This window comes from Nematolebias whitei, chromosome 10, assembly GCF_014905685.2.
Source record: "Nematolebias whitei isolate Nwh7 chromosome 10, NemWhi1, whole genome shotgun sequence".
In the NCBI taxonomy this organism is placed as follows: Eukaryota; Metazoa; Chordata; class Actinopteri; order Cyprinodontiformes; family Rivulidae; genus Nematolebias; species Nematolebias whitei.
In genome coordinates, this window is record NC_056507.1 from 21,844,556 (window position 1) to 21,868,714 (window position 24,159).

General features: G+C 41.0%; 1 protein-coding gene across 1 annotated transcript in view; it reads right to left on the bottom strand.

The window, feature by feature from the left end:
* Positions 1-24,159, bottom strand: part of itpr2 (inositol 1,4,5-trisphosphate receptor, type 2) — an 86,101-nt gene that overhangs the window by 46,108 nt on the left and 15,834 nt on the right. Inside the window, exons 9-37 of the mRNA XM_037683458.1 lie at positions 22,492-22,587; positions 22,176-22,220; positions 20,516-20,667; positions 19,581-19,680; positions 19,345-19,505; positions 19,118-19,259; positions 18,789-18,947; positions 17,302-17,474; positions 16,966-17,085; positions 16,564-16,746; positions 16,179-16,430; positions 15,950-16,097; positions 14,068-14,215; positions 13,401-13,588; positions 13,189-13,312; positions 13,018-13,075; positions 12,757-12,922; positions 12,335-12,502; positions 11,189-11,275; positions 10,975-11,103; positions 10,644-10,766; positions 10,338-10,541; positions 9,984-10,235; positions 9,741-9,866; positions 9,415-9,543; positions 7,863-7,983; positions 5,932-6,110; positions 3,064-3,206; positions 2,543-2,651 (exon numbers count right to left, since the gene is read on the bottom strand). Coding sequence (XP_037539386.1) covers positions 2,543-2,651; positions 3,064-3,206; positions 5,932-6,110; positions 7,863-7,983; positions 9,415-9,543; positions 9,741-9,866; positions 9,984-10,235; positions 10,338-10,541; positions 10,644-10,766; positions 10,975-11,103; positions 11,189-11,275; positions 12,335-12,502; positions 12,757-12,922; positions 13,018-13,075; positions 13,189-13,312; positions 13,401-13,588; positions 14,068-14,215; positions 15,950-16,097; positions 16,179-16,430; positions 16,564-16,746; positions 16,966-17,085; positions 17,302-17,474; positions 18,789-18,947; positions 19,118-19,259; positions 19,345-19,505; positions 19,581-19,680; positions 20,516-20,667; positions 22,176-22,220; positions 22,492-22,587 — 4,185 coding nt within the window. The remainder of the gene's footprint in view (positions 1-2,542; positions 2,652-3,063; positions 3,207-5,931; positions 6,111-7,862; positions 7,984-9,414; positions 9,544-9,740; positions 9,867-9,983; positions 10,236-10,337; positions 10,542-10,643; positions 10,767-10,974; positions 11,104-11,188; positions 11,276-12,334; positions 12,503-12,756; positions 12,923-13,017; positions 13,076-13,188; positions 13,313-13,400; positions 13,589-14,067; positions 14,216-15,949; positions 16,098-16,178; positions 16,431-16,563; positions 16,747-16,965; positions 17,086-17,301; positions 17,475-18,788; positions 18,948-19,117; positions 19,260-19,344; positions 19,506-19,580; positions 19,681-20,515; positions 20,668-22,175; positions 22,221-22,491; positions 22,588-24,159) is intronic.

The following is a 24,159-nucleotide window of genomic DNA, read 5'->3' on the forward strand; positions in this document are numbered from 1 at the left end:
TATATATATATATATATATATATATATAAATACTAAAATAAACTACTGCTTACTACTTGTGCTAATATTCCTACGTTGCTGTTTTTCACTTATCGTGGGGCTTCAGGGTACAGATCCCCCACGGTAAACAAGAGACTACTGTAATGCAATTTTTGGTGCATGCTGTATAAATATTGTGCTCTGCAAAATAAAATGTATTAAAAATACAAAAGCGAACCAGAAAATGCTCCTGGCTGACATATAAACTGTAGTTACTTAAACTGCTGAAACCTTAGGACATTTATTTTCTCAAGTTCCACATTTAGGTCATCTTCAGATTCAGTTAGTTCAGCCTTACAACCGAGAGGCTAACCATAGGAACCTCAGGTTCACCTGCCACACTGCAGGCTTATAAGTTTTGTGGCAACAAAACAGTTGTTACATTTGTTTTTGTCAAAGAGGTACTGTTGAGTACCAAAGAGGTCACCAAAAACCAAAACCCCTAGATTTTTCTTATATTTAGATGCAAAGTTAGCAACAACCCAGGCATAAGAAGTCAAACCTTAAAACACCAGAGCATTAGACCTCCTTAAAAATCCCAAAGCTAAAAAAAACAACCTAATTTGTACTACCGGTAGTTTGTTTGAGAACTGAAGGTACAAATATACCCCACTGTTTGAAACTCTTGTTTCACTGAAAAGAAAAAGCGCATACTGTGCACACAAACCATTTTTGGCATTTTAGATTTACGTTGTCAGTAGCAACAATGTCTTCTTAGTCAAGTATCAACAAAATGCTGGTTAAATATTTGTATGTGATGAGTTTAAAGACAATGTAAAACCTTTACATTTATATAGAAAGGAATCTAAATAAAAACCTTAATGCAACTGTTAAAACTTTATCCCTGTTAAATCAAATATTCTTTAAGTTTCCCCACCCACAAAACAAACCAACAAACTAAAAAAAGCTCCACATCCCGAGCATCTTCAGGGCAAGTCAGGGCACAAACATTTATATCACCACCATTATCTCACAGCCAAAACAAGTGATGTTCAGCAGCCAACACGTCTCTTGTGAGACTGGAGATTTTCTTCTTTGTCTTGTCCAACAGCTCTCCCGCCATGATCTGGGCAAACACAGGTCAGGCTCTGGGTGGGATTAAACCGGAGGGAGACGGAGAGCACACACTGGTCATGCAGACAGAATGCGATAGATGGAACAGAGAGGCAGCAGAGGAGGAGAGAGCGGACAGAGGGAGGTGGGGGTAGAACGTGATGGTCCACGTGACTCTGGCTCAGTCACTGCAGGCTGTTACGTAAGCGCACCCCCTGCCCCGTCTCCTCATGGACTGAGCAGACTCCGCTTCTCTCCAATCCCTCACCCAGCAGACGCCGCCCGCCTTTTTTCCCCCTCCTCCTTCCACTCACATGGCTCCTCACATGGCTCCTTCCCTTTCTTTGACTCTCCTCCACCCACTCATTGTACCCCAGGGGAGCCACCAACCTCTGCTGCCTGAGCTGTCACTCCGTCTCTCTCCTCCTGTTTTTGTCAGACTGCCTCTCTCTTTCTCATTATTTCCATCTTTCGTTGTCTTTTTCCCTCTCTCTGACTCTCGGTGCAGCGAGGCTGCAGCTCCACACTCAGGGCTGAAGGGAAACGACAAAGAGGAGGCCACAAATACTCGCTCGAGCACCCTCGCACACACCTACACAGTCTGACATTTCACAGGTTGTTAGTGCTCCGTCTGGCTTTTTGGGTGAGTTTTTAAAAAGTGAACGATTTTCACCATGAATCCTTTTAACCTTCTTTTAAAAATCATGAATCATATCATAATCATGAAAAAATATCTTGTCTGGCTGAGAAAAAAAAAAAAAAAACAGAAGCTGGGATGCACTGATGAAACGATAACACCGCACCACATGATCTCCACCCGTTTTAGCACAATAAAACAATTTGTTTAAGAATTAACTTAATTTTTTTTCCTTTTCTGACTGAAATGTTTACACGAACAAGATCTGTATTAATTTTGACTTCACAGCTACAACAAACTCTTGATGACCTAACTTGCTTGTCACATCTGGTGCACACAATAATACACAGAATATCCCTTTATCAACTCTTTTCATTCACTTTTCAGACCTCTAGCTGAGAGGAGGTGCAGCAGGACACCGGGTCCTGTAACCACCCCTCCACCGCTGCAGTATTGATTAGTTTGTTCAGTGCACACACACACACACACACACACACTCTCCTCCTCCCTTGACTTCCTCCTTTCCTTTCTCCTCACTGCGTGTCCTCAAGTGCCTCCCTGCCTTATGTAACAGACAAACCCACAGCATACTGATGAGGGGAGTCTGGGCTCTGGGCCGAGGAACCAGCGAGGGAAACAAGAACTTCACTGCTGCACTGCTGATGGGAGGACAGCGCTGCTGGCAGATGAAAACGAGCCTAAACCCCTTGCAAACTTTTGAATACTTTCACTTAATTAAAACGTTTCATATGCACGAGACGCAAAGATTTCCTGCCAGATAAACAAAAGTTAAAAGACGGATCGAGTACTCACAGATTCCTGAAAGGATTGCTTCTTGTCCAGCATCTCCCTGAGGGTCTGCAGAATCTTTATACACAGATTTTCCTCTTTTTCCATGAGCTTCTTGGTGTGTTTGATTAATCTGGCAGGGCGACAGAGAGAAGTGCTGTATCATTTATGGCCGTTTCCAACTAGTGCAGCTCATAAAACAAAGCGATGCATTATTGACCACCACAGATGAGCTCCGCTAAGGTGCAGCAGCAGAATAACTGTGAGCCTTTCGGTTTAATAGTCTGTTAAATTAGTTTTTTATATAAGAAGGTAAATGAAGCACGCCGCAGCGCTGCTCACTTGCAGTTTTAAATAATTGTTGCTTAGTTTCAACTGTTTCCTGAGCCTCTACACCTTTTAAACAGCATTAATATTTCACGGCAGTTAAAAAGTGTGAGCTTTTGCTGATTCATCTAAAACAATGAATGACTTTCAGGTCTTCACAAGCAGATTTTTCTTCTTCTTCAGTACAGCTCAATATACGGTTCTGGAGAGCCTCTTACTTTGACATGAAGGCGCCGCCATCACAGCGTAACTGCGCAGCCTCTGGAAACAGCAGCTCAGGGCTGTGAAGAACGTCCACCAGCACAGAAAATTCTGCCTTAACCCTCGGGATGAACTGCTCCTCCAGAAAGGACACGACCCCCTTTATCACAGAAACATAAAGCAAAATGCAGTCACGCAGGTGGACATACAGTGCCTTGCGAAAGTATTCGTGCCCCTTGAACTTCTCAACCTTTTGCCACATTTCAGGCTTCAAACATAAAGATATAAAATTTTAGTTTTTTGTGAAGAATCAACAAGTGGGACACAATCGTGAAGTGGAATGAAATTTATTGGATGTGTCAAACTTTTTTAACAAATAAAAAACTGAAAAGTGGGGTGTACAATATTATTCGGCCTCCTTGCGTTTATACTTTGTAGTGCCGCCTTTTGCTGCAGTTCCAGCTGCAAGTCTCTTGGGGTATGTCTCCATCAGTTTTGCCCATTCTTCCTGCAAAACAGCTCGAGCTCAGTGAGGTTGGATGGAGAGCGTTTGTGAACAGCAGTCTTCAGCTCTTTCCACAGATTCTCGATTGGATTCAGGTCTGGACTTTGACTTGGCCATTCCAACACCTGGATATGTTTATTTGTGAACCATTCCATTGTAGATTTGGCTTTAAGTTTTGGATCATTGTCTTGTTGGAAGATAAATCTCCGTCCCAGTCTCGGGTCTCTTGCAGACTCAAACAGGTTTTCTTCCAGAATGGTCCTGTATTTGGCCCCATCCATCTTCCCATCAATTCTGACCATCTTCCCTTTCCCTGCTGACGAAAAGCAGGCCCAAACCATGATGCTGCCACCACCATGTTTGACAGTGTGGATGGTGTGTTCAGGGTGATGAGCTGTGTTGCTTTTACGCTAAACATATCGTTTTGCATTGTGGCCAAACAGTTCGATTTTGGTTTCATCTGACCAGAGCACCTTCTTCCACACGTTTGGTGTCTCCCAGGTGCTTGTGACAAACTTTAAACAACACTTTTTATGGATATCTTTGAGAAATGTCTTTCTTCTTGCCACTCTTCCATAAAGGCCAGATTTGTGCAGTGTACGACTGATTGTTGTCCTATGGACAGACTCTCCCACCTCAGCTGTGGATCTCTGCAGTTCATCCAGAGTGATCATGGGCCTCTTGGCTGCATCTCTGATCAGTCTTCTCTTTGTTCCAGATGAAAGTTTAGAGGGACGGCCGGGTCTTGGTAGATTTGCAGTGGCCTGAAACTGCTTCCATTTCAATGTGATTGCTTGCACAGTGCTCCTTGGGATGTTTAAAGCTTGGGACATCTTTTTGTATCCAAATCCGGCTTTAAACTGCTCCACAACAGTATCTTGGACCAGCCTGGTGTGTTCCTTGGTCTTCATGATGCTCTCTGCGCTTTGAACAGAACCCTGAGACTATCACAGAGCAGGTGCATTTATACGGAGACTTGATTACACACAGGTGTATTCTATTTATCATCATCAATCATTTGGTTCAACATTGGATCATTCATAGATCCTCACTGAACTTCTGGAGTGAGTTTGCTGCACTGAAAGTAAAGGGGCCCAATAATATTGCACGCCCCACTTTTCAGTTTTTTATTTGTTAAAAAAGGTTGACACATCCAACAAATTTCATTCCACTTCACAATTGTGTCCCACTTGTTGTTGATTCTTCACAAAAATTAAAATTTTATATCTTTATGGTTGAAGCCTCAAATGTGGCAAAAGGTTGAAAAGTTCAAGGGGGCCAAATACATTCACAAGGCACTGTATGCAGAACCTTCATGAAGTCACCCCCCTCAAATCCTTAGTTCACTTTATACCAAGGCTATCACTTTGTTTCTGGCTTAAAGGGTTAGTTCTGATCTTTTGAAGTGAGGTTTTGTGGGAAGGTTATGAACAACTAATATCTTACCTGTTGTAGATAGCTCCTTGAGCTGGACCAAGACCAAAGTGGATTGCTGGCATCATAATGCCACTTCAGTTTGTTTTTTTGGCTGTTCCCTTCTTCAGGGGTCACCACAGCGAAACAAGTCGTACAAAGACTTGGCAATTATTTTTACACTAGATGCCCTTCCTGACATAACCACAGACCACTGAGCTACCACAGCCCTCTGTGTGGAGCAGAGAGCTGCTATCTAGGGCACCCAGGGGAGCAGATGATGGGGGTTAAGGGTGTTGCTCAAGGGCCTAGAGTGGGGGGAAATGATGGTGGAGACAGGTGTGAGTGTTTCACCTATCCCACCCACATTTTGATGTTGTCGGTACTGGGTGTTGAACCAGTGATCTTTCGATCACAGGTCCACCTTCTCTAACCTCTGCGCTGCATAATGCCACTTCAGTAAAAAAATAAAAAATAAAAAAATAAATTTAAATTCATGTTTCCTCTATCATTATCCAAAGAGGGCACCCTGCACTGTCAACAGAACCGAGCGCCCCGCCTACTAAATCCCCCACCCCTCCACTTTGCTCCGCCACTGCCGGACGGGAGGCGGAGATTAGCAGCTCAGCTCAGACTCCAAACCGCATGAAATGATGCAAGAGTAGCACCTCCCACCCCCGTTTATGAATGCTGGCACTAACGTAGCACTATCCTTGTCCATTCATTTAGAATTTCAATGTATTTTTCAAAATTGAAATAATTAAAAGAGATATCTACAACAGGTAAGATGTTAATTGCTTGAAATATTTCCACAAAACACAACTTTAAAAAATCTGAACTGTCAATTTTAAACATTCAAACGTAAAAAAAAAAAAGATATTAAATTGTTTCTTCTATTAGAATCAATGAACTACATTGCTTGCTTCAAACTTCACAGTGGTGAACTTCTAGTGTTCATAAATTGCACCTGCAGTTTCTCGATGACGATCATGTTGACGGGACTAGTTGAAAACTCCCTACGAGGTCGTGCACGGGCGATCTTCCAGTCTTTGACAACTCGCTTCACCATGTAGTTATGGACCTTGAGAGACAGAGTGTTGACCTGGCTGTCCAGATCAACAGGGATGGCTATGGACCGAGTTTTAGCTGGAGAAAGATCATGGAAAATTAGACATTAGTGCAAATACAGCAAAGATAACTAAAACTTAAAACTTAAAACCTCTTCATGCACAAACTTTATAACCTATGCCTAAGAACTTTTTCCCTTCTGTGTTTTATTTAGGCTTTAAATTGATCTTTGTTTGACTGAATTGTGAAGCACTTTGGTCAACTTAGTTGTTTATGAGCTACAGAAACAAAAGTGACATCAACATAAACTTCAGCAGATACAGCAGAACTTCTAATAATGTGTATTTTAATATCAACTCAATAAAAATACATTTAAACAGCTTTTTATTAGAAAAGGTACCTGAAAAAAATAACTGTAATCAATATAAGTACTACAGTAGTCCCTCACAACTTTGCGGTTCGTTTATCGCGGACTCGCTCTATTGCGTTTTTTTAAAGTACTGTATATGTACATAATATTTTCAAAAAAAAAAGTGACGCCATTTTGTAGTTTTCTTTCATTAAGCCTTCCTTCTGTTTTGCCAGTTGGCTGTGGCTGAGTGGTTAGAGCAGTCGTCCGCCAATGCGAGAGTTGGGGGTTCAAATCCACCAGCAGTCACATGCTGAAGTGTCCCTGGGCAAGACACTGAACCCCTCATAGCCTCTGATGTGTGTCCCATTAGTGTATGAATGTGATCAAAAGCACTGATTAGTCTCATTAGAATGATTTGTTCAATTAGCTTTGTAGAGATCTAGTAGAGTGCTGTATGAATGGGTAAATGAGGCACAGATTGTAGTGTAAAGTGTTTTGAGTATCTTGAAATAAGATAGAAAGGTGCTATATAAGTACAGTCAATTTACCATTTACTACCCAGAAGCCATCACCTCCTGGAAGTCAATACTGCTCTTTCAACCACTGCTTGCAAATGGAGGGAACGTTTTGCAGCAAAGTCAGAAGTTCTGTAAGTTCTGTTGCTCACAGGACTGGCAAGAAAGTCACAAATAATTCTGAAGCTGAACTCATCCTTCAAGTTGTATCTTCACTGCTGAGTTGCTGGGCTGCAGTTGATCCAAAATCAGTATGACCCGAATCCTGGGAGCTGCAGACGACAGACGGCTGCAGGATTCAGTCAGGTTCTGGTCGCGCTGTGCTGGTCTTAACCAGGCCAGAGGTGGTGGATTAAATCCTGGGCAGCAGCATGCGCACATCAAGCTGGATGAAGCGGTGGGCTTCAGTCATGCTGTACCGGGACTTTTTTCATCTATCGGGTCGGACTGGAACAGAGCTGTGGATGTTCTTCAGAGCCCTTGTAAGTAAAATTTTGTAGCTAATTTACATATAAGTACTGTATGTTGTTGAAATTAGCAGGTTTAAGAGTTTAGAGGACTGACTGTGGGCTTCATTGCTGCAGGATAGGTCTGCAGAAACTAACAGAGTCAGAATAAAACAGAGTTGGACCGGAACCAGAGTTGTTGCTGTTATGCAGAGCTAGTAAATAAAATTTAGTAACATACGTTGTTAAAATGACGTAGGTTTAAGAGTTTAGAAATTCCAAGAGTGTGGGAAGGGTTTCTAAAGCCTTAATATAAAGTTTACTGTACTTGAACTTGTACTACTATTCCTATTTTGCGGTTTTTCACTTATCACTTTTCACTTATGCTTCAGGGTACGGATCCTCCGTGATAAACGAGGGACTACTGTAATATCAACAAATTCTCACTTTAAATATAGACTTTACGTGTTGTTATAAGTTGTCCATCAGAGTTGCACAGATGTGCATCATGACTCACCGACATCAGCCAGTGTTTTGATACAGCTTTCAGTGTTGGCCTTCTGAGTCGTGTCGAGCCAGGCACAGTTATAAACTCTGTAAGCTGACTGCAGCAGCTTGACAAAGACCGACTGGTTCGTCTGTGAAAATAAAGAATAAAAATGCAAGCATTGCCATTGTGAAAAGGCTCTAAGTGAAGAGAAATACAAAAAAGCCACCTGAGTGCTCGAGGTGGAAGTGCAGCTGCTATTAAATCTAAAAAAGTTTAATGTGGTCCTCTGTACATTCAAAAAAGCAAAACAAAGCAAAACAACAAAAGAAAATATAGAAACGTTTCGTCTCTCATCCAAGAGACTTCCTCAGTCTGAGGTGCTGTTTTCAGCTCGGTCTCTTAAATAGCACCTTCTCAGAGTGGATCAACCAGTTTGCTGTTGACAACCAAAACCAGCTGATCACATGCTCAAGAAGGACCATCAGCCTAACAATGGATCATTAGCACACTGATGGCTGTTTACTGTTCACAGAGGGCTGAGTGATACTAGCAGTCACAGCATTGTAAGAGGGGGACAGTTGAACCCGGAGGCCTCCACCCCTGTTTAATGATGGACGATTTCTTTTCACAAAGATGGCCTCCTTTACTCCTCTCTCAAACCATCATTCCTCTCTGTCCAGGATGTGAACATCTTCATCCCTGAAAGAGTGACCGCTGGCCTGGAGATGAGTGTAGACCGCAGAGTCCTGGCCTGATGATGTTGATCTTCTGTGCTGGGCCATCCTTTTGGCCAGTGGCTGTTTAGTTTCCCCGATGTAAGACTGATCACAGCCCTCCTGACACTGAACAGCATACACAATATTACTCTGTTTGTGCCGGGGGACTGGATCTTTGGGATGAACCAGTCTTTGCCGTAATGTATTTTGGGGTTTAAAAGCCACTGGGACATTGTGTTTAGAAAATAAACATCTCAGTTTCTCTGATACTCCCTCAACATATGGAATGACCACTGGTCTGGGTTCCTCCTTTTCACCTGTTGGCTGACTGGAGTCCTGTTTGGGTTTCTTCTCTGCTTTCAGGAAGGCCCAGTTAGGATATCCACATTGCTCTAGAGCCTGTCTTGTGTAGGATTTCTCCTTCTGCCTGGCTCCTGAGTTAGTGGGGACGCTGTCTGCTCTGTGGTACGGAGTCCTGATGACTCCTAACTTGTGCTCCAAAGGGTGATGGGAGTCAAACTGCAAATACTGGTCTGTGTGGGTGGGTTTGCGGTACACCTCGGTTTGCAAATGACCTCTATCAGCGACTGAGACCTCACAGTCCAAGAAAGCCAACCTGCCATTTTTTACATCTTCTCGTGTGAACTTGATGTATTTATCCACAGAGTTGATGTGGTCAGTAAAATGTTGGACTTCCCGAGATTTAATTTTAACCCAGGTGTCGCCAATGTCCAGAGGACCAGATTTAACTTTTTTAGATTTTTCTACCTGGATTATTGAGCATGCATCAGGATATCAGCTGTTAAATATTCTTTGCATAAAAATGCAAAACGTCTCATCAGCTTTGAGAAGAAACACGTTACCTGCAGGTTGGAGTGGTTCACGGAGAAAGGCGAGCTGAAGAAACCCTTGATAATGGCCATCACTGTATTTGTCACATACTTCTCCAGTTTCAAATCTGCGTGAGCCCGGTCCGTAGTGGTGTTGCACATCTTAAAAAAATAAAAGCCAATGGTTCGCTAGAAGCTCATTTCACATCATCTCACCATGTACATTTTTCCACTTCACACCAAGTATGTGAGCTGATGAGGCTTTTAAGCAAGACTTCATCAATCGTGACACGCACGCTGCCTCATTAAAGAAAGAATAAGTGGTCCACGTGTGACCTTCTAATGGGAGGAAGACCTACTCTGGACATGTCAACCAAGAAGTTGTCGAAAAGTCTCCATATGTGGGGGGAAGTGTAGATTACTTTCATTTCTACCTCTGTGTCCACATAGCAGTGATTCACAAAGTTCACATATGCAGTTTTCACCTGAAAGATAAAAGAGGCCAGAACACTGCAACATGAGACAAAACGTGGAATCATGGCCAGAATAGTTTACGTTCTATATCCTAACTTGGTTTATGCAGCAAAACATCTGACCACTACCTCTGGGATGCAGTTCATATCAGTGACGACTTTAACAATGTCGTCCAGCGGTAGCAGAGAGTTGCATTTCAGCTCGGTGTAGACGTTCTTGCCCTCGGTGCAAGCTGCGAGAAGATCTACGAGTGCATTGTGGTAGGCCAAAGCTCCGTCCTCGTTGGCCCGCTCTTCCTCAGAGCCCATCATCTCCACCAGCTTTGAGAACGAGGAGCGGTCGTTGTAGAACACCAGCACGTCCTCGCCAGCGTTCACCAGCTGGACACCCAACCAGATCCAGGAGTCGCCCAACGTTATCATCGCCAAAATGTTCTAACTTGTTTTATTTATGGTGTAATGTGAACGCTGAAATGTTCTCACCTCAGTCATGACTTTGTCCTGACATTTCTTCACATACCGTCCATCACCTTTCACAATAGTCTTCAAGAATTTGAGGCACTGAACATGCTTTCCCTGCGTCGCGATGCTGTGGACGAGGTGTTGGACCACGCGGTCGCTGATCTCGTTGCACAGCTGATAGTTGTTCATGAAGATGTGACGCATTGTCTCCATTGTGTCCAGGAGCTAGTGAAAAACAGTCATGATCATTTTGGATAATCTTTAGTTGATGCAATTTGTGTAATCTGCTAGAACGACGATCAGCGCAGACTGGTCATGTCAACAAACCCCGGAAGAAAGGAAGAAATTCAGGTGTTTATGTAGGAGAACTTGATTCTGAGGGTTCCCTTTGCAGAAGTTTTGCAAAAAGTTGTTAGCCAGGCTCATGATTTCTTCCATCCTCTTATCACTCTGTGAAATAAACCAAAGAAAACAGCAGATGCATTGACAGAATCAGAAAGAAATCCACTATCCTGTTGCATCAAATTAGAAAGCCATTAAATTACAGGTTGTAAAGCAACAGAATAGAAGGAATACCAAAGGAGATGAATATTCTGCATTGCACTGTATATAGTGAGCAGGATAAATCACTTAGCTGGTTCTTGAGTATGTTCCTCACCTGCTCATATGGGATCTTCAACAGCTCCAGCACCACTGTATGTGCTCCCATGTTTTTCAGCAACCTCTGATGCTGCTCTATTCGAGACTTCTTACCAGCTTTACACAAATTACTGAGACGCACAAGGATCTACAAGCGAGAAGAAAATACATTTTCAGACTAAAACTGTAGAAAAACACATCATAAAAAAAAATTATAAAGACAAGTCACTCACCTCTTTAACTATGACATAGTTGTTGGCTTTGTTACTGTCAATCTGAGGTTTAATTTCCCCATCCTGAACTGGACTCAGAACAACCTCCTGGGAAAAAAAAAAGGCCAAACTTTTATTATTAAGATCAACTGAGTAATTATGATTTAACTTTCTAAAGTGTAACAATCCCTACATGCTGTCTGTCACTTCTAGACAATAATGTTCAGTGAAAAGGGCAATTGTAAACAGATTACCAATGTAACAAGTGGTATATCGATGTCCCTCACTGAGGGATTTCTAGTGAATGTTTGTAGATTTCGAGATGAGAATTTTACAAGACTGGAGTTGAACAGGGAATGCAAGTAAACCTTAATGTTCTTGGTGCAAGATATTCAAGTGGGTAGGAGATACACTGTGTATAAGGAAAGAGGTGTATTTTTTGTTTACCGTAATTGCCGGTCTATAGAACTCACCTAAGTGTAAGCCGTGCATATTAAATATAAAATAAAACACTACTTTGTAAATAAATAAGATGCGCTAGTGTAAAAGCCGTGGGTGTCCACAAAATATCAGAAACTATATGTATTGATATATATATATATATATATATATATATATATAGATATATATAGATATAGATATTAAGAGAGTGAGAGAGAGAGTTGGCCACCTTGGATTTTGACATGACAACCCAATTTTTGATAGTGACCTTTCTTATGCCTAAATGTAGCAAAACACTAAAAATGGAAGTTGGTACATTGCTCCAGCTCACAAGGTTAACATATATGCACATATGGCGGCAGTCAACTTGGATTTTGACGTGGCAACCCACTTTTGGAGAAAAACCTTTCTTAGGTCTAGATGTAGCCACATACAAAAAAAGGAAGTTGGTACCTCATTTATTTTTCAAGTTATCATGCTCACAACATGTCGGACAGACGGGGTATTTCCAATTTCCCCTTTTCGCTCCACACCGAGGGACAAAAACTGATTATTTTAAGTAAAAGTTCTTGCTGAGACAGATATAACTCAGGTGTGACTTTAGTCCAGCAGCCAGAGATACTAATTTTTAAATTAGAGTTTAAATTAGAGTATCATCATAGTTTCTATATTAAACCAGAGTTTGTGTTCTGTGGGACCATACACAGTTAAACGTTGGTACGTTACCTCCATGTTAGGCTCTTTGCCCTGTCTGCCCTCCAAGTCTTCACTGCCATAGCCCCCACTTTTCTCCACCCACAGCTCTGATTTCTCCACAGTTAAACGCAGCTGATCCAGGTCTGTTTTAATCTGCTTGTAGTTTTCTACATCGTTCTCTGATACAAGAAGCTGGACCTGAAACACACAAAAAACATTTGTTACAAATCAGACATATTGATACTGAAAAGACAAAAAAAAAAAAAAAAGTCTGAAAATCTGCTTTGAAAAGTCAGCACATCTTAAAAAAAAGAAAAAAAGAACTACTTCAGGTAATACAGTGAGTATCAAGAGAACTCCCCTTATCAAAGATAAATGGGAATAAAAATTATTTAAGCCTTGATATGCACGATGTCCCATGTTTTTAAATGCTGGCTCCTCCATGTCAGTACCTGTTTAAAGGCCTGCAGCACCTCAGCTCTCTGACTGAAGTGTTTGAAGATGAGCTGCAGCGATCCGGACACCAGCGATGCGTAATCTTGCATGATGAGATGAATGAGAACCCTCAAAAACATTCGGCCACGTTCATCGTCCAGCTCAACCGCAGCTAACTCGGAGCTGAAAACACAGAGGTGCACGTGGCTTCAGCTGTGTGTGCACGTTTGAGGAAAGGAAAACAACTCGTCAGCTTCCAAGCACAACTTGACCTCTACCTTCCAGCAAACATGCTCTCTGCTTTCGCTGCAATCTCATCTATGTCTGGCTCAGAAGCTAAAAGCAAAGGAATAAAAGTCAATACAGTGAGGAAAACTTCAACATAAAAATCACGTGAGAACAATTAAATATTTCTTTTGGATTTGCCCGATTAGAAAAAAACAACTCACATGTAACTGGAGGCATTTCAGCCAAAGATTCAGAGTTTTCAGGTTTTGTCTTGTCCCCAAACTCTTTCTTGTAGATGGACAGCAAGTACGTGATCCTGTAGTCCAGCCTCACAAACAGGATGAACTGACAGGGACACAAAAAGCGCACGACCATGAATCAAACCTCGACTTTAAACACGTGGGAGAACTAAATGTCCAGCAGCGGTGCGTACCTGCAGGATCTCAATGATCTTCAGCTTGGTGTCCATCACCATGACGTCCTCGTTGTCCGCCATCAAGTGTCCTTTTCCGTAACGCAGGGACAGAGGAGTGTCAGGCAAGCTGTTGGGCACACCTCGACTCATCACCATCTGAGTCATCATCTCTCCAACGCCGTGAATCGTTCGCAGGACATTGTTGCCTGAAGAGGACGTTCACTTTGTCAGCCTTTGGTTTTTGCACGCACGTGTTTGAAACCATCATTTATGTACATTGTGTGAAAGCTTCAACATACGAGGCATGAAAGGCAAAATAAACAGAAAAACAAATGCATACAAATAATAAACATGTAATTTCTCCTCAGGTCTACACGTCTATTTAGTGAAAATCTTCTTTACGCGCTTCTAAAGCAAATACTATTTTAATTGAATTACATACAAATGTACACAAAGTTCATGTTAAAATAATTTAGAGCTTTTATACTTTCATAAACTGCCTGCATACACTGAGCCGCTGCATCAGTATTTCCCATAAAGGAAACGAACAAATCATTTGGCAAAATAAAATAAAAATTTTAAAAAATCTATTTGACAAACTATTTGACAATTAAATTTAAGGAAACGTTGCTATGTGAAAACACAAACATTTTTTTGCTTTTTTTTATGTTGTCTTTGCACTGACCGGCCTCTGGACTCTTGCTGAGCTTGTTCATGAAGGTTGGTGGATGCTGGACGATGTCGAGGATGGCCAGCAGGGTGCGCGTGAGGCGCAGCAGCTCACTGAAGCTGTAAAAACCAAAGTAAACCATCTGTCGAGCCAGATTCACCACCTAACGGAGAGAAAAGAAACGTGAAACAGAGCCCACATTAAGGCTTGAAAAACTTTTCTGTCTTGCAGGTTATTAAGAAGCAGAGGAGAAACCTCAGGGCCTTCTACACCTTCAGAGAAGGCCCATAAATTCCACACAGTTACATTCAGATTCGTATTTAATATTTATTTCATATAAAAATGTCAAGTTTTTCCTATTTTTTATTTCTCATTTTCTGTAAACTGTTTTGCAGTTGTGCAAGAAATTGTTTTTAATTCACAAAATTATAGTTATCCAATCAGATCCTTTTAAATTTGTGTCTCCGGGTGGAAACATGCTTGAAGGTTCTTTCTCATTGGTTAGGACTTCACAGCCCACAGAGAAGGCACGGTTCTGTCAGACTCTCTAAGATGAGCTTGTGTAATAAATGACAGAAAAATTAACCAATCTAAATGTTGACCACTGTTTTTTGTCTGTCCAAACAGGTCTCACTTGTAAATGAGTCTTCGAGGCTCATTGTGATTTATCTGTTTAAATAAAGGTTGAATGAACGTTGAGCTGGTATAGGACCAAAGCCCACCACTTCAGGAATTCCTTTGTTTGTTTGTTTTGTGATGCATTCAATTGCAACCTGTAAATTCAAAAATCCACACTGATGTTGCAGTTGCTCTAAAAACATGAAGGTTAAATATCACATTCAGGTTCACAGTATTACAGTTGTATTGGGGTTTATTACAAGACAAAATCATACAGAAACAGTACGTTCTGCGGGTTTCTGTTTAATTTCAGAGCAAATTGTTGAAATTACATATTGCGCTTGAACGCAAGAAGCTGAGTGAGCCGCAGGGGCTGCTGGGTAGTCTTAGAACAGAAATAGGTGGAATTTTTGGGTTATGTGCTCAGATGGGTTGTCCTTGTTGGTTCTGTTTAGTGTTGGGTTGGTATTTATGTTCAGATCGTTAGTGACTGTAAAAGAAATGACACCATAAGTCAGACGTTGTGCTTGATGTACAAAAAAGGGGGAAGCACATCCTGACTAGTGGGTTTCTGACTTGAGAAGCCACAAGCTTCTGATGCAATTAGAAGCATGACTCTCTAGTGCCACTAAAGTTAGAGTGTGGCAGGTTGCAACAATGTGTTATCCTAGGTGTAGGCACGAGTCTTATTGATGGGGGAAGTTATGTAAAGGTCATGGATGTTTTCACTTACTAATGTTAAATTAATATAGACTCAAGTATGTGAAGTCAAGAGTCTCTTTGTCTACTCAGAGAGGAGTCTGATAATTGATCATTTCTGACGCCTTCAACAACTGTGAGCTGTGAAGCTGAGGTCGCCTTCACCTCACCTCTCTTGATAACGAGTATTTAACTCGTCCACAGGCAGACCTTGTGATCAGGGCTTTGTATAACATTTTGCATGCCCGTTTTCTATGCTGCACCCCCTTGCAAGGATTAAACCTGGGTTGAAAAGATCTTCCCACTTCCTTGTGTGGCTTATTTGATTAACGAGTTGATGATAGGACAATTAAATTATCCAACACTTATAGTCACAGTTCACCACTGGTACGAAGAAGCGTGATGAAAACTTGTCATTTTAGACCAGCTGTGTTTATACAAATGAACAAACATGACTTGTCAAATAATGGCTGCCATTTCAAATAACTGATCAGGTGGTTATGTAACAAGTGTGACAGCCACGGACTGTAACAAAACATCCTACACAAGCTACAGGACTATGCAGAGTTTATTTTTTTACCTCTAACGTGAGTTCATTCTTATCTTTCTCCCCGAATGGATCGGACTGGCTGACTACATCTCTAAGATATTCCTCCACAAACTCCATGGTGGAAGCAAACTTCCTCTTCATCTCCTCTCTCAAGCTGTTAGTGGAGTCATACTCAAACCTGTGGGATCAACCGAAGCAGACGTTTGGTGAGTGCAAGATCGCAACCAGAACACAAACCATCTCAGAACAAGATGCTCACCCACTGATGGTGACCTCAGAGGGAATTTCGTTCCAGAGGCGGGCGTAGCGCATCGGAACCACGGACTCCTGCGGGTCACGGTCCACGTGCATGTGCAGCATGAGGCGGCAGAAGGAGGCTCTGAGGTTGTAGGGCAGGCAGTCGTCGAACATGCAGCGAAGTATCAGATCCACGGGTAGCTGACTGGAGATCTGGTTGATGGCAAGATACTGGCGATCCAGACACATTTTAGCAAACAAGTTCAGCTGATACCTAAAGAGGTTAGGTGGATTGGGTTAAAAAAAAGGAGGAAATGGAGATCGTACATGTTAATTTTAGCTCTTTTTGTGTTATTCATGGTTTAATGTTTGACCACATTGAATGCACTGAAGAAGTTCCCAGTCACCTGTAGTAGGTAATGACATCTGTATCCATTTTGTGATTGCCCTTTTCATCCTGGGCCAGGTGGCGAATGGATTTACCATGAGGCTCCTTGTGGCTGTCGATCCAGTAGAGCCAAACTTCCTCGTCGTCACCATCCTCTGAGAGCATGGAGGGATCCATAGTGTTGTCCATGGTAGACACCAGTCTGGTGAAGAGTGTGTGTCATATAAAGCAGTTAGTTACTAAAACACTGACACGGAGCTGCTGCTGCAGAAAATATCCATTTCAAAAGAGGCAGACACACTGGAGGAAACGGTGCTCCCACACCCCGTGGAGTGTGCATGCATGTTTAAACAGGTTTAAATATTAAAAACTAAAATACGACAAGATGCTTGAAATACAGATAGCACTGGTTGTGACTCACTTGGTCTGAATGAGGATGTCTGCAATGGAGGGGTTCAGAATAAATTTACAGATAAGCTCCTGTGTGACTGGGATGGCGGTCTTGTTGGACACACAGAGATCAGACAGATAATCCAGGAATCTGACAGAGCAGACCAGACATGAATAAGTAATGTTCAACACCATAAATGTATTTAAAACATGCATTTATGAATAAGGCATCCACTGCAATACCTTAATACTGAGTATAAGATAATACAAAGGCAACAAATAATTAGAATAATCTTTCTTGGACACATTTTTTATTTTATTACAACAAAATAGGACATTTGTTATTTTGTAGGTATCCATGTCTCACCTGGGCTCTCTATTGCGCCTCAGCAGGTTGACAAAGGTCTCAATCTCTTTGGCTGTGATGTGTTTTTCCAACAGCTTGCGGTTGTTGTGCAGCAGGGCAGTGATTGTGTCTTCAGCCAGAATTTCATACCCAATCTGAGACTGCATGATGGAGAACTTCTTGGCTATATATTCCTATGTGCAACAAGAAATATACATCATGATCATTTCTGATGTACAGTAAATGTTTTAAAGTGCTGTAACACATCCTCTTAGCTGCTTTAATAAGAGCTATTTATGGTTGTTTAAGGGCTACAACTGGTGGTTATTTTCATAAAGAGTATGGAGTCAGTTAATCTTACGATCATTACCTTTTTTTAATCGATCAACAATTTAAAACTGCATATGTCAAGAATGATGGCAGGTTTAAAATTAATTATGGTTCATGTGAGACTGCCAAGCTTACCTAAACGTCTCTAAACAACTCCAAAATGTTCTCATGTTTATGATTTTTTTTAAATGAAATTGAACAATCATATTCATAACAGCAGTTTACACATTCTTATTGATATGGTGATGCCTGGATGGAATAGCAAAGGGTGATTCTAAAAACTTAAAAAGTAAAAAAAAAATGAGTGATTTGCAGCAATGAAAGTTAATTTTGTGTTGCTGTTTTTTTTAAAGCAGCACTGACTGCTAATGTATGAGGAAGTCAGTTGATGTCTTTATGTAAATATAAAACCCGAGAGAAGAATATCAGAACAAAATTAGTTCAAAGTAGGAACTTAGAAACAAGTACAAACATGCCTTATCGTGTGGTAAAGTGTGTGTGTGTGTTTCATTTTCCATGCTAATCTACAGAAATGCTAATCTGTGAAATGCTAAAAGGAAGTGGAACTGGTTGAAACTACTGTACCGATACTTATATTGAGGGTGTATATCTACATTTAAGTGAGATTTAAGTAATTTTCTAGTCTATTTATAAAGTACAATGTTATACTTTTCCTTGACTTCATTTAAGAGTAAAAACCTGCATCATCTACTCAGCAGATTTTAATTAGCTTCTAATTAGCTTAATACAAATGAAGTTAGAGACTTTAAACAATGAACAGTATTTTTTTTCTCCTTTTTGTCAAATAGTTTGGGCTTCTCTTACAAAAACAATGTACAAACAAGTGTTTAGATGAACAATTAGCATTATTTATTTAGGCTAGGATAGTTTAGAAGCTAGCTGTTAGCGCATTAATAAGTTGTTCAGAAAAGGTCCATGTTATAAATAAAGATCAACATTTCTTTATGAAACTTTGGCTTTTCTTCATTTATTATAAATATGAACATTTTAAATAAAGTTTTAAACAACTGCTTTGGGCAGTTCTTTGGCTTTTCAATCCTTACAGTCGGAAGTCATCTTACTCCTAACTACATTGCACGTTGTTCATAATTAAACGTTAATGAGTCTCATTAAACTCTAAGTAACCAAATGGATTTGCACAAGAGCTCCTATTGTACCTGGTTCTTGCGATAGTCCTGTTGTGAGTGTCGCAGCACTCTGTAGCAAAGCCTCAGCATGTACTTGAAGTGAGCGTAGCGCTGATCTCCCAGATCCTCCAACCTCAACATTGGACCATCGCCTTTATCTGAAAACGGAGCCTCCAGGATGCCAAAAATCTTAAAACAGAAACCCACATTTACAGATGAAGACCAATTCGATCTACAGCTGAAAGTACTATCAATCATTTTACAGTTTCTTAAACATAAAGCAACAATCAAATCATGTTTGTGCCTACTACACCTCAGAATATTTAGTACTTGTGAGCGTAGAGTTTACTCATGCTGACCTGAGCGAGGATGTTTTGTTCTCTCATGAGTTTCTGCCTCTCGCGGTTTGGTGTGGAGGTGACCACTGACAGAACGTCCTGTCCGTTGTTCGGCACCACACACACAAAGAAAACCAGGTCTTCTAGCAGTTTAGTCACAAACCTGAAGACAAAACGTAACTCTAAATATTAAAGCTGTGCACACACCCCTGCTTCTGTTACTGCTGCCAACTTTTGGACGTCGGTACCTCCTCTCATTCTGAGTAATGTTGACATGCTGAAGTTTCTTCACAGTGGATTCCAAGACCTTACTGGCATCATTAGCAAAGTCCAGATCTCTGACCTCCGACAGGGGAACAGCTACAATGGCAAAAGCCTCTTTGTCCTCCTTAGAGTGACAGGTGCCAATCTAATGTAAAAAAAAATGAGAAGGTCAAGAATCCATGTACTTTTACCTTGTGTGTGCATGACTGTGTTTGCAGACCGTCAGCATGACCGGACGATCCTCCTCTTCGTCGATGGGGAGATTAGTGCTGGTCACCCAGGTGGTTGAGCACAGATGCCTGAGTCTCACATAGGAGTTTCTGAAGAGACCGAACAAACCATAAACAGCAGCAGTACTTGAGACTGACCAGATGTTGAATCAAAATTTTACATCTGGGCAAAACAGTTAACTTGATATTGATCCAAAAAATATTTAAGCACCACATCTTTAATCATGCCAGAATAATAATAAGAGACTGTTGTATGATTTATCAGGATAGATTTTGGCAGTGTTTAAAGTGAATCTCTGGCAAGTCTAAGGATACTGCACACAATATAATTATGAAATATAAGATAAAATGTGATCATGTGATGCACAAATGGATGCAAAATGATATGATAATAATATGATAAATGATGAATAATGTATTATATAGTTAATATGATATATGGAAAATGGTAAACAATATATGAAACCTTGACAAACTATATATATGATATGAAGTTTAATTTATTATCAGTATCAAATGAGATATGGTTTGATATGAGATACAGTATATGGTATTATGATATATGAGATATATGATATGCAATTTCATAGGATAAGCAATATGGAAAACATGATAAGCTATATAATGCAATACAATAAACAATTTAATATAATATGTCATAATATGATAAACTCTAATATGACCATCAGCATATGGTACACAAGATGTTATATGTATAGTATACACTATGATTTAATAAACACTATATAATGTGATATTAGATATATGATACGCATTATACACATTATGATGATAGATAACATGATAAATAATTTGTTATTATGAGATCCCAAAAAAATTAAAAATCATGGCATGACACCACATTACATGATATAATGTTACACAGTATTTATTGGAATCTGTGTTGCTGCTGTGAGAGACCCACCTGGGCACGGGACAGTCAGCCCACTGCAGCGTGGTGGCGTCCAGCTCAAACAACGAGGCAATGTCGTTCCCATGGGGAACAGAAACCAGGACATAGGCAATCTTCTCCGCTGCTTGGTGCTTCTTTTTGGAGTACACAGTGTCTGAATCATTCTGCAGCACAGAGAAAAGAGAAAATGGCATGGTGTATCACAGTAAATGGCATTTATAGTAGATGTTATTTTGTTCTAACAACGTTTAAATCTACTCTAGAAAACACTAGTTGTTACCAGCACATGTTGACAGTTGCCTGACTGCAAAAGTAACAATTACCTGAACTTAAACAGGTTGCAATCAGGAAAACCAAGTTTATATTCATGTTGCAGATTGTCTCTTTAAGCTGAACATTGTTATTTATTTTAATAGTAATCATATAAGCAGTTGGTTAATTACCAGGAGGTGAGTAAATAAACAATTAAAAAGATTATCCATGCTGCACAAGCTGTAAAAGACTGGCCCACCAGAAACATTTCGTGTTTGTCACTAAAGGACAAGTTGCAACGGCAGCCATTTAAAAAGCTGGAAACACTTCCTGTATTCAGACACAAACCAAACACTCAGAGCTGCTATTTTAATAATAAAGCCTTGAATAAACTATACATTGGTGTATTTAACAAAAAAATAAATAATCAGAGATAACCTAAAAATAAATCCGAGACCTAGAGGAGAGCATGGAATGCTTAGTGTCACATCACCGTGTCCTTCTGTCCCTAACTTTTGACAAATGAGCTCTACAGTTGATAAATATTCATGGGTCCCGCTGTATGACAGAGGACAGATGGATGTGAGCCACAGTACAGTGACAGCATTTTACACTAATGAGATATCAAATTACACAGACGTGCAGCCAGAACTTTTCCTCTGCCTCGACTTACAGGCTGCTACGCTTTTGCAGATGCAACAAATAACGGCAAGGGTTAATATCTGCCGCTGTTCTCTGCACGTCAACGGGAAGCTCCCCAGAGCCGGCTCCTCGCCTCAGCTTCTCCATCCTCCCACTGCCCTCCCCCTCCCTCGCCGCTGGTGACTCACCCCACCAGTTTAACACAGTCGAGTGAAGCAGAGCAGACAGCACGTCTGCCTCCCCTCCATCGCCTCTTGCTGGGCACCCTCCACATCCAGACGTTATGTAAGGAGCCCCCTGCGAGTCTAAAATTCAGCATGTGCAGAAGAAAGTGCGCCAGCGTTGAGTTTTGTGGTTCTTTTTGTTGTTGTTGTTTTGTTTTTTTTCTCTTTCACCCTGCCAGAATACAAATGTGCCAGGCAGCAGCGAGCTGAAAGAAATGTCTGGATGTAGACTCAGAGTTTGGCAGATTTCAGGTCTGTGTGTAAAAAGAAGTCGGCAGAGAGAGAGAGAGAGAAACAAGTGGTGTTGCATAAGCAAAGGATGAGGAGACGGAGAGGGGCCTTGAATTTCTAACTGCTGAGATAATTGTTGCTTTCACTGAAACACTAATAATTACATCTGTTCCTCCACAGATCGTGAGTTTATCATTTCTAAGCCAAATAAGGAGGGGTTAACATTTTCTATAATGGCTTAAATTACATGAATTTAGCACACAATATGAAAAGTCTCAGTGGTTTGCAGTGTAACGCCTCTGAGGTCAGACGCTTGGACTCACCTCTCCTTTGCACTGTAACTTGTTGTCTTTGTATTCCTGGTTCACCTACAGAGACATGTAGACGTCAGTGACCTCAGTGTGACACAGCTTTGATTACCGTCTGTTCAACCGCAGCAAAAATATGTGATAGAAGGGATAACAACGGGAATACTGCCACCTACAGCACATCATCTAAAATCCCCTTCAGCCTTGCCCACTCTAAAACGCAACAGATAGCCCTCCGGAAGCAAAACATGTGCCCGTTTATGTGAGCTGCTCGGTGTAATCCATCAAACAGCAACAAATGGGAGCGAGAAAACTAAAGGGTGAGACTCACCTCAGCTGCGAGGTAATTCCCGGTTGCCAAGTGCTTGAATCGAAAAATGCTGTTCCAATGACCGGCTCCCCCCCTGCAGGGGTCGGAGTGCACAACCTGTCACAAAGACACAAAACGAGAACCATTAAACATGCGCAGGCGCCGCTTTCCACTCAGCCTTTATGGGATAACTTACAACAAAGTGCAAAGTGAGAAAAGACACTTTATAACGTCGCGAACGCTTTACTTCTGTAACAAAAATAGTGGTAACACTTTACAATAAGGTACACAAAATTTGCTTAACTACTAGGGAACGACTAAGGAACAAATCAGGAGCTAATGGGCAGTTAACCAGTACTTACTGGGGAACACACAGCCAAACCTTATTAGGGGACTACTGGTTTATTACCTTGTAAATGAAGAGGAACTAATCAACAAATAATGAATAGTTAACAAGGAAACCAAAGAGGAACAAATCAGAAGCTAATGGGTAGTTAACCAGTACTTACTGGGGAACACACAGTCAGTCGAGCCTTATTAGGGGACTGGTTTGTTACCACAGAAACAGAGGAGAAATTCTCCATGTGGGTTCTGAATAAACCCTGTACCAGTGAGGTCACAGCTCATAATTGTCAAAAACCTGTTTCCTAGTGATTAATAATTTTATTACCCATTAGTTATTGATTAGTACCTTCGTTTCCCAGGTAACTATCCAGTAGTCCCCTAAAAAGGCTTAGCTGTGTGTGTTGTTCCCCAGTAAGTACTGCTTAACTACCTATTAGCTCCTGATTTGTTCCTGAAATGTTCCCTAGTAGTTCATCAAATTTTGTGACCTGATTGTAAAGTGTTACCACAATATTGTATAAAACTGCAAAAACAGTTTCTCCGTCTCTTCAGACAAACGGAGGATGTAAAAGTGCTTAAAGATGATTTCTCTTAAATATAAAGTTTAGTGGTATAGATCATAAAGTTAGAAAACACTTGGTACACTGACATTCTTTACTCATCACTGCTGGACAGAAATGGGGGTTTCATACTGGTGCAGTGACATTTCAGCACAAACATGGAGACGTGTTGCTCTGGCACAAACTGCGAATCAACAGGAACTTTCAATCTGAGCCCGTTGATTAAGAGGAACGAGGTGTACAATAGATGGTATTATTAAAAAAAAAAATAAAAAAAAAAGCTAGCAGCGACTGACCTCCAGACTTTATGCATAAAGGGTAGTACATAAAGTGCAGCCTCAATCCATGAGAGGGGACAACTGAGTGAGAGAGAACTGGTTTGCAAATCAGCGTGTCCTTCTTTAAACTGTCATTTTATTGGTGAAACACAAAAACACACCAATAAATTAAAGAACACTGAGTGTGAACGTCTTTATGTGCGATCTCGTGTTACTGACACTTGATAGCTCGCGGGGTACGTGTGGAGAAAACCTCACATACTACCAAACCAAAGTTTAGCTCAACATCTGCACAGTTTGTTGAGCTAAAGACATTGTTCTGTTTCCAAAGGTCAGCAGACTGTGGCGGCCATCTTGAGTTGGTTTGACTGCTAAAGCTGTTCAGATATAGACGTACATAGAATACTGTCAGAAAGTTTCAAAGAAACCGGTCCAGGGATTCATGAGATTTTTTTTTGCTAACAGACAGACAAAATCAACTTCCTTAATACAGTGCATAGTTTAAT